This window comes from Camellia sinensis, chromosome 9 (genome assembly GCF_055761805.1).
Source record: "Camellia sinensis isolate YWXY chromosome 9, ASM5576180v1, whole genome shotgun sequence".
Taxonomy (NCBI): domain Eukaryota; kingdom Viridiplantae; phylum Streptophyta; class Magnoliopsida; order Ericales; family Theaceae; genus Camellia; species Camellia sinensis.
Window position 1 is genome coordinate 171149439 of NC_138969.1, and position 10418 is coordinate 171159856.

At 39.6% G+C, this 10418-nt stretch overlaps 1 protein-coding gene across 1 annotated transcript; it reads right to left on the bottom strand.

Moving 5' to 3' along the window:
• Positions 1-320: 320 nt before the first annotated feature.
• Positions 321-7216, bottom strand: LOC114286019 (phosphoinositide binding protein). The gene is made up of 3 exons (XM_028229105.2): positions 6859-7216; positions 4622-4790; positions 321-3406 (listed from the first exon to the last, which is right to left on the bottom strand). The coding sequence occupies exons 1-3, from the start codon at positions 6970-6972 to the stop codon at positions 534-536; spliced, it is 3156 nt and encodes a 1051-aa protein (XP_028084906.2). The 5' UTR covers positions 6973-7216; the 3' UTR covers positions 321-533.
• Positions 7217-10418: the final 3202 nt, after the last annotated feature.

A 10418-nucleotide genomic window follows, 5' to 3' on the forward strand; every position in this document is an offset into this window, starting at 1 on the left:
AGTATTACTGTTCTTTCTATTTGATGTAGGCTCTACCTTTATACATGCTTCAACATATAAAATAATTAAAGTTCATCCAAATAAATGAAAAGAAGTTATCAGTACCAAACGTATGATAATTATGAGGTAATGTCTAAAATGAAGCTTGTTTGTGTGAAAATAATTAAAGTTCATCCAAATAAATGAGAAATTTACCAGAAACACAGACAATGGAGCTCAAACCATTGTCTTTTTAAGTTTAAATGAATATCACGACCTCACTGACATACACATTCATCAATCCTTGTCGGCAAAGATAACCGAAAAAGAAATTCAACAAAAAAAAAAAAAAACTCCTTGTTATTCATAAAGAAAATGTAACAATTACAGTTACTAACGTTTCAGAGCAATGTACAAACTGAGTGTTACACAATATGACCTCACCTGCAGTTTCACCGGAGTAGTACTTGAATGATGCTTTGAAACGAAATGTCGTGATGCGATCTGTTCTGAATCCGAATCCAATCCGTTGACAAGCCTAACGTGATGTATCATTACGAAGCCAAAGAATTCAGCTTCTTTTCAAGCACTTTGGCTCGCCGAAGAGCATCCAGGGCCTCGGCTTGCTTTCCGGAACGCTTCAAGTGTACCGCCTTCACTTTTTCAGCCTTGATCTGTTCCTCCAGTTGGATCCTTTCCCTGCCAGAGTTTTCAACCTTACCGGAAACAGAAACAGACTTTACTGGTTCGGGTTTCTCAGGACTTTGGGAAGTTGTACTAGCATCTTCCAATCCTATTGCTTTCAAAGCAGACAAAAGTTGAGGATCGAGAAAATCCTCTACACCCACATCATCAACGGGCTTTGCTCCACCGACAGAAGATTTAACGGAATCATTGGCCCCCGACTCCTCTAACTGGGCTTCAAGAGCCTTGGCTAGTTCAAACTCGGCCTCTGCTTCTTCCATTCGACCTTCCCTCCGGAGCTTCATTGCTAGCCGTTTGTGGCTGAGGGACTCTTGTTGCAACTTGAAACGATCACGACTGGACAGTGGTTTCGAAGCCAAATTTGATGAACTGTGGTGCTGTTTTTGTTCAACAGATGTGACATTTGAAGTAGAGCTTGAAACATCACTAGAACTAGTACTGGGATGCGAATTGTTATCCTCCAAACTCTTTTCCAGAAGCTTTGCTTGACGGAGTTCCTCCCGAGCTTCTGCCAGCTTCCCCTCTCTCTTCAAAGCAACTGCCTTCCTCTTGAGAACCAAGATTTCTTGCCGGACAGAACTTTGATCATTCTGAGAAGCAGTTGCCCCAACTGAATCAGGTTCATCAATGTGTGGTTTCTTGTTCTGTACAACCATTTCTTCTCGTTTCTGATGTGTAATTTTGACATTTCTTCCCAGATCTTCAGTGACTAGACGATCAGGATGTACAGAAATACTAGTAATTTGTTCAGAAGATTTTTCTTGCGGGTCTTCTTTTGATACACCCCTCGCATCTTCTTCAACAGCAATTTTATGGAGAGAACTAATGCTCTCGTTTTCCACACGCTTATTAATTTCAGATTGAGCTTCTATCTTCGGCATTTCCATCTCTGCCAATTGGGCTTCTAATACTTTTGCCATTTCCAAAACTTCATCAGCCTCCTCCGTCTGTCCTTGGCGTCTCAAAGTAAGTGCCTTCCTTTTCAACCCTAAGAGTTCCCTCTGGATTTCGCCTTTACTTCTTCTAGACACCCCAATTAGAATCGAACTAGCAGATTGAGTAACAGGCGAATCAATTATCTGCATGGGACTGCCATTTTGTTTAGCAGGTTTGGGTGGAAATATATCGGTTTTGTCATCTTCGTCTTTCCAACCCAAGTTACTTAAAAGGGAAAGATACGTCGGGTCATGCAAGTCCTGATCAGTCACATCCTCCGCTTCTCCTTCGTCTCCAAGATCTGGAACTGCAACATCATCAGGATTCTTTTTACTGCCAATCACTGGCGTGGCCTTCATGTTCGAGGCACTATCCATCTCTTCAAGCTGCTGCTCAAGAACCTTCCCTTTTCTCAACTCTTCATCGGCCTCATCCAATTTACCTTCCCTTCTCAAAGCAAGAGCTCTCTTTTTCAGGCCCAAAAGCTCTTTCTGAATCATTAGTCTACTCTTCGGTGCCAATTTCAGGGCCACTTTATCCATTTCATTGACATTTCTATCATCAGCCTTATATGGCATTGTGTCGGTTCCTTGAGTAACAAAGCTGTCAAGGTCCTTCTCCAGTACTCTAGCCTTCTTTAGCAGCTCCATTGCCTCTGCAGAGTTACCTGCCCTTTTCTGATTTAGTGCTTCTCTTTTCAAAGACTGAATTTCATTTGACAATGCTTCCCGATCCATAGGGACAAGCTTGGGCTGAATATCCTCAAAATGATTGGCTTCCTCAGTCCAACCTAACGATGTTAAAGCAGCAGCAATTTCTGGATCATCCATATCATTATCAGTCACTTCAAAGTTGCTATCAACACCCAGATCATCAGTAATGCCCATCAGGTGATCAAAATTAAAACCAGCATTGGGCTCATGGGCAACCAACAAGTCGTCTTGTTTATCACTGTCAATACTACGGATCAAAGCTGAAAGCTCGTCATCAGAATCTTCAGCCTCGGCCAAGAATTCCTCTTCCTCAAGTTGCTTTTCAAGAACTTTAGCTTTCTTTAATTCTTCCTTCGCTTCGGCGAGTTTTCCGTCACGCTTCAACGCGAGAGCCTTTTTCTTATGAGCAATGACCTGGGTCTTGTCAATGCCATGACTTACTTTTCCTGTATTAGATTTTTGAGAGACCTCTCGAAGAAGAGTAGAAAGCTCACCCTCTAAACTCATGTTTGATGGCTTCTTATCTGCAGCATGAAGATCCATGTCAGACCATCCCAATTCTTTGAGTTCATCGGCAAGATTATCTTTTTCTTTACTCTTTTGAGGAGCGAGGTTGTCTTTTCGGCCAGAACATGTATTCTCATCACTGATTTTGTGGATATCAGTTGTGTTGCTTGTTGACAAAGCTCTTTTACGATTTTTTCTTAATAATAATTCCAAAGCCCCAGCTTGCCGCTCAAGCTCTTTTCCCCTTTTAAAGGCTTTTAAAGCTTCTTCAGATTTTCCTTCTGCTTTCAGAATTTTGTACTTGTTTTTTTCCTCCAAGGCATGCTGACGCAATTCTTCGGGACTAGACTCCCCAACGGAAAGACTTTTGGGTCTTTCTTCTCCCTCATCATCGTTAGTGGCGACGTCTTGAATATTTGAACATGATGAACTACTTGTATCCCTTTCGAGTTTCGAAATCACGTTACTTGTGGACAACTCTCCTGAAAAAGCCAATTCCTTTCTATCGCTACCCAGAATCTCGTTTAAAAGTTCATCCTCATGTCTAGATGACAGTTTTGAACCACCTGCAGACAGGCAATCAACATTTAATCGGAAGACAACCTTTTAATATGAAAAGTAACTTATGATCTTTTTCTTTATGACAGTAAAACCTTAGAAAAAAAAATAGTGTTTTAATTTATGTGACAGAAACCCAGATTGAAACATGGATGGTTGGTTCAGGACCAGATATTCCATCCATCAAATTTCATGTTACAACATAATTTTCAAAATAGAAAATAGATATACCAACTTTCATATTACCCTATCAAACCCATCAAAGCATAGAAGAATAACGATTTCTTATTCACAAACTATAACTGTATTGTAATGTTGATCATACATGAAGTCAATTATTCACAGTCCTGTGTATGTCTGCATGCAGAAATATCCAGTGAAGCAAAAGCATGTATCAACAAAACTGGTAGCTTATCTCATGAAAATCCACTTGAAAACTTCTTCACTGCCAACATATTGTTTGACACTGTTATTTACACCAACACATAAAATAATACACATCGCTAGCATCTAGCAATTTTCTAGAGCATGAGAGAGAGAGAGAGAGAGAGAGAGAGAGAGAGAGAGAGAGAGAAGACGCAAACTCTATATTCCTGCATCTATTAGACTACTTTACTTTGTGCAACGATTCCGAAAATGTCATCATTAATTTTCACACCAAAAAAATACATCATTTTGTAAAATATCTACACTCAGGGTTCGTTTGGCAACTTGGTTTATTGGTAAACCAAACCAAACCAAACCAAACCAAGCCTAACCTTAAGTCCCATCAAATGAGGTCGGCTACACGAATCCTTCTTCTCCACGCGGCTCTATCAAAAGCCAAAAAGTTAAAAGTCACCAAAAAAACAAATCATCCACACCAGTCATTCACGTTTTTTTATACAACTAGGAAAAGTCATTCCCAAACACATTAACTTTTTTAACCTCATAAAAAAGTCCAAAGGCCATAAAACCACTAAAAATGCCAATTCCGAAACGAATTTATCAACAAAAAAAAATGCCAATTCCCAAACGACCCCTCAAATGAAAAGGCAATGAAGGGAAACAAATAAAGAACTGTCATAATGCAGCAGACAAGTGAAACTTTGAAGATAGAGAAGCTCCAATCGTAATCCAAAGAAGATTAGTAGCAATGATAAAAGAAGCAGCATTTGTAATGATAAAAGAATCACTTCGACTATACACAAGAAATGTCAAATGAACAAATAAAAGAAACATACCTCTTCCAGTTCTGTTCTTGTGTCCATGTCGCATTTCAAAACGTGCTGCCTCTTCAAGTTTTTTACAGGGTTCACAAATACGTACTGGTGAATCACCTTGTCCACGTAACAACATTCTTTGCTGGGTACAGCTGCTGCAAAACAAACCTCCACACCTGCGGCAGTGATGCTGAAAATCCACAAAACATTAATAACTAACAAAGGCTAAAAGCAAACAATTAGAAGAGCACAAACTTTAATCTTGAAGCAAAATCTACTAAAAACCTCAACAAGTGACAAACCAATTAATAATTTTATACAAATGCTTCATCTGTCATATCAAGCCAATTGTTTTAAGAATATGGTATTACAAATGAGCAAGGTATTAAATATTGGCCATTACGTATCGGCCGTAACGTATAGGGATTTTGGACTTCTAATACAGTTATTCATCATTATATCAATATTCTCCGATATATAACCGTATCGCCGATACATATCCCGATACCATTATTTAAAACCATGCTCATGAGCATTTGCGGAGAAACTTCAAGGGAATTTATTCCACTATAATTATGCTCATAGCAGCCTATATTTCAACAAGGGATGACAATTGACAACAGGTTGGGTATTGGCTGCAGCCCCCCTATCCCAACCCTAGCCACAACTGGGGAGGAAGACCAACCTGTCCCCTTCCCAAACCAGCAATGGGTACTACGAGGCAATCCCATCCCCAACCCTGATGCAAGTTTGCGAACCCATCCCCGCCCAATCTCACCCCATCCAATCTTTGCAGAACAAGATCAACATATCAAGTCAAACTCCCAAATCATGAGCGGCAAAGAATCTATGTATATATCAAAAAGGGCATAACTAGAGCATAATACTCCCACTCATATCACGATCAGTAAATCAACCTGCCACTCTGCATAAAAGTAGGGGTACAAGACTACCTACTACCTCTCTCAAAATATGTGTATATATATACACACACCTACACACACCTTGACGTTTATGTACATATAAAGAGAGAACCAAACAAGCAAATTTTCAAGGGATGGTAGTGGCGCCAGTGCTGGACGACGCCACATTAGATCTTTTTTTTTTTTTTTTACTTCATCATTTACTCTCCTTTATTGTAGTAGGCACTAGTCTTCTCATTGGGCCAAATTGCATCTATATGGATCAAATAATTCAATTGGTATATGCTGAGAGATGGATAAATTGCTTCTTAGCTATTCCCACTAGGGACTAGTAAATACAATAGACTTGTCTAGTAAATAAAATGATTGTTTTTAAGCTTTACTAATAGGAGCATAATTGAGTCAAATCTATTAACTCTTATTCGGGCATTTGAAGCTATTACTTGTTACTTCTTAAGGGCTTTTTTGGAAGGAATGTATTAAGATAGAGCTAGCCCCTTTGAAGAAGGGCTCTCTAGATGAGTCGAGTTCATCAATAGTCATGTCTCTGCCCACCCAATTCATTGGACATTACAACAGCTATTAGACCAGGGACAAGATTAATCAAGCCTTTGTGACACTAGCATATTTCCGTACTAGCACCCACTTTCCAGTATCTCCACAACTACCACTACTAGTACTAGAAATAAGGTTGATTAAACACATTGAATTTCTCCAATCGACAAATCCCAGCAATTGAACCTTTATTAATAACAAATAATCATGATCTGTTTATAACCCTTGTGATCCTAATGGACAAATCACTAAATCTTCTCAAACTTCAAAATGAATCGAATAACATTATTTCATCTAAGGTAGCAAATTATGGATTCAATCAACCTAATCATGGTGAAAAGCCAAAATAACCAATTTCTGAAATATGGGTCTGAAAAAAATCGCAAAAATAAACAAATAATTTGCTCAATCCAGAGATAAGTCATTAATCAATCTAATCATGGTGAAAACCCAAAATGACCAATTTCTGAAATATGGGTCTGAAAAAAAATCCAAAAAAATAAACAAATGCTTTGCTCAATCCAGAGATAAATCAATAATCAATCTAATCATGGTGAAAAACCAAAATAACCAATTTCTGAAATATGGGTCTGAAAAAAAATCCACAAAAATAAACAAATACTTTGGTCAATCCAGAGACAATATAACATAATCACGATCACCAATTCCAATAATTGACCACAAAAGATTCAATTTTTGAGAAAGAGACACATGGGTATGCACAATCAAACAGAGTAGATATATATATATATATATATATAGAGAGAGAGAGAGAGGGACCTTGCGATTGATGAAGGTGAACTGAGAGGAACATAATTGACAATGTGAGGCATCGACCACCCAATTGTTCCCCCGCAGTGCAGGCTTTGGGGGCAATCCGATCTTCTCCAACATGTTTTAGGTTGTTGTCAATAAAATCGAAATCAGAAAAACAAAGAAATTGATTTATGAAACCAAAAACAAAAGAAAAAAACAGATTTTGATTTGAAGATCAAAAAAGGGTTTGCCTCTTGGAGGTTTTTTGGTTTGGTGGGTTTTTGATTTCTCAAGTCTGATGACATGAGATGAGAGAGAAACAAAGCAGACTTGAGACTTCTTTTCTATCGGGAGATCGATCGCGAAGAAAGTTCCCAATTTCAAACACTACTTAAACGACACCGTGTTTTATATTAGATGAAGAATACGACGTAGTTCATAGTTAAAAACTTCGAGAACAACCAAGACTCACCTAAGACCATCTTCAATTCTGAACCAAATCTAGCATCAAATTTAAAACTTGGTAAAAAAAGTATTTTTTCATACTCTAACGGTTTCACCAAATTGATATTAAATCGAGATTTCACCAAAATAAGGACAGGCTCTGCATTTTATCAAAATACTGTGCATGACCGTTGGGGGAGACCAAGCGGTTGACCGGCCGATTGACCAACCGGTCGACCACCAAAAGGTTCAAACGGTTTCAAAAAAAAGGTCAAACAGTTGAAAAAAAAAAAAAATTTCCCTTACCGATCGACCAGCCGGTTGACTGACCGGTCAACCAACCGGTCGACCACTAAAAGGTTCAAAAAGTTCAAAAAAAAAATCTTTTTGGCTTAATCGGTCGACCACCCGGTCGACCAACCGGTTATCCCGGCACAGATTTGATGAAAATTTGATGAAAATCAACCGTTGGAGCACTCGGTATCAGATTGAGGAAAAAGTCATTTTTTTACTCAGATTTGATGAAATCTTTGGTTCAGGGTTGGAGATGCTCTAAGCCCCACACATATGGGGATTCCCTTTTTATTTTGGGCTATTTTCCCGTGACCTGTTTATTTATCTAGGAGTGGAAAAATGGTTCGCAGTTCGCGCGTGGTACGAAGTTTACTTGCAGTTCAAAATGAGCACGATTTGTTTAGGTTCGTTTGAGTCCGGGTCCGAGTCCAACTTGAGCCCTTGAGTTTAGGCCTGAGTCATCATTTTAAAATTCAGTCTGGTCCGTGGTCTGTGGGCTTGGCCCGCCCAGCTAGGCCAATGGCCCAACCCATCGACCCACTCATGGCCCAGCCCACCCGAGATCCAGTGTCTTTTTTAGTAGAAAATAATAAAATTTTGGTAGAAATTTTATTTAAAAAAAAAAATAGTTAGGCCCGCCCAAGTTCAGTCCAAGCCCAAAGTTAGGCCCAGACCCATTGGCCCACCTAAGGCCCGAATACCCCTGGGCCTGGGCCTAATTTTTGGCTCATAGGTTGGCCTAGACTGGGCCGAATTTTGGTAGGAGCTTGCGAGGCCTGACATGGGCTAGGTCGGGGCGGCCTAGATTTACACCCCTGTGTGTTACCGTATATAAAAGGCGGATACGAAAATGAAAACAGATATAATATAAGGTGGGTCTTACATATTTTCTTGTTTTCTTATATTTCATGTTTAGTTAGTTTGGATATAGGGAGTCCGGATAGTATATGATGCAAAAAGAGAGGATATGCAATACCGCCTCATAGTATTGTATACCCCCCCTGTAGCAACCCCCGCTTTACTCTAGTCATGCTTGCATTGTAAACCTTGATTTTGTTTCGCATAAGTGTTGCTTGCATATTTTGTTTCTTGCTTGGTATGAGTTTAGCAGAGGTCATCCTAAGCCTAGGTTACGCCTTTGAACTTCTTACACCTAGGACCATATTGGAACCACCTTGGTTGACCTCCACCCTCAACCTGACATGTTAGCCGGGATGTCATTATCTAGGCCAAGGTGTTCATCACCAAGGCCGAGATGTGTATTATCTAGGCCGAGATGTTATACCAAAGTGGTCTTGTCCCTGGACTGGTATGACCTAGACCGAGGTGTGGCACAACTAGGTCAAGTGTTGTCCTTCCTAGCCGAGATCATTGAGACCTTACATGCCGAAGCTTTGTCTTAGCCAAGATCATTACCCGCCGTGGTGCCCTGTCACCTTACTTGTTGCTTACAGTTTGCCATACTCTTGTCTTATCAATCTATCACCTATTTGAGGAGATCCAATCAGCCGTTGCCATGTGTCCCAATAGAGGGTTAAGTCAGCCGGCAGAGTTAGAAACACATCATTTTGTGTCATATCCTTGTCTTTTAGAGAGAGAGGCTCTAGGAAGAAGAATGAGGAGTTCTTAGAGAGGGAATAGATTTCCAAGCTTGATCTTCACACCTTGAGTCGTTGATTCGTATCTTGAGGTTAGAATCTTGATCTACTCTTGTTGTTCTTATTGTTCATCTAGCTGCATTGCATGATCGAGCACGATTTGTAAGCCATGCATTGATTTAAAGTTTTGTTTTAGAAAGAGAAAGTGATATTCATGTGTTCTTGAATAAAAGTCTTGTTTAATCCGAAAGCTTGCATCAAGATTCATGTTTTTGTGTTTGTCTTCATAAGATCTTCAAGTATGGGTACTCAGGTCCATGTTTTCGAACTCATCTCATGAAATCCCAGATTTCGTAATAACAAGTTGTGATTGAGCATTAATGTTTTTCATGTTCTTCAGCAGAGGGAAACCCAGATTTTCCCGACTTTATTTTCTTGAATGTGGCCATCGGGACCACACCTCGGCAAGGAGGTGTGGGACCTCGGCCTAGACCTGGTTGGTGCCCATTATGTTTTCCGAGATGAGAAACAGTGTTTTGTTTTGGCCCGACTTAGTTTGAAGGAATGCCGAGATCATTTGCATTCATGTAAAGCTTGTTTGAGACTGCATTCAATAAACTTTGCCATGTGTTTGTAGGACTTGGACTCTTGCTTTGACCCCGACGTTCGAAGAACTAAGTGAGTGGTATTTTTAATAAAGCTATGTTATGACATTTGATAAAGCTTTGCCTTGCTTGTTTTGGAAAAGTATTTGTTAAGCATGAATGACTATCCCTATCTTGTGTATCAAGTATTAGCTTTGATTTTGATAACATTCTTGACAAGTCCGTACGTGCTAAGGGACTAAAGCATTTGTAGCACAAGTCCGTACATGCTAAGGGACTATAAGCATTTGTAGCACAAGTCTGTACGTGCTAGGGGAGTTTAAACCTTTGTAGCACAAGTCCGTACGTGCTAAGGGACTATAAGCATTTGTAGCACAAGTCCGTACGTGCTAAGGGACTATAAGCATTTGTAGCACAAGTCCGTACGTGCTAAGGGACTATAAGCATTTGTAGCACAAGTCCATACGTGCTAAGGGATTATAAGCATTTGTAGCACAAGTCCGTACGTGCTAAGGGATTATAAGCATTTGTAGCACCTTTGTTAATGTCATCCCTTGTACTATATTAATGCTAGTAAGCATCCCTTGAAGTTTTGAAAGACTTGATTGATGGACTTGGTTCATCCCTTGATTTTGTATAGTAT

Coding starts and splice junctions, on each gene's coding strand:
- LOC114286019 (XM_028229105.2), bottom strand. CDS start 6,972: ATGTTGGAGAAGATCGGATTGCCCCCAAAGCCTGCACTGCGGGGGAAC. Junction 4,791..6,858: donor TCACCTTCATCAATCGCAAG/GTCCCTCTCTCT, acceptor GTGGATTTTCAG/CATCACTGCCGCAGGTGTGG. Junction 3,407..4,621: donor CAAGAACAGAACTGGAAGAG/GTATGTTTCTTT, acceptor GCCTGTCTGCAG/GTGGTTCAAAACTGTCATCT.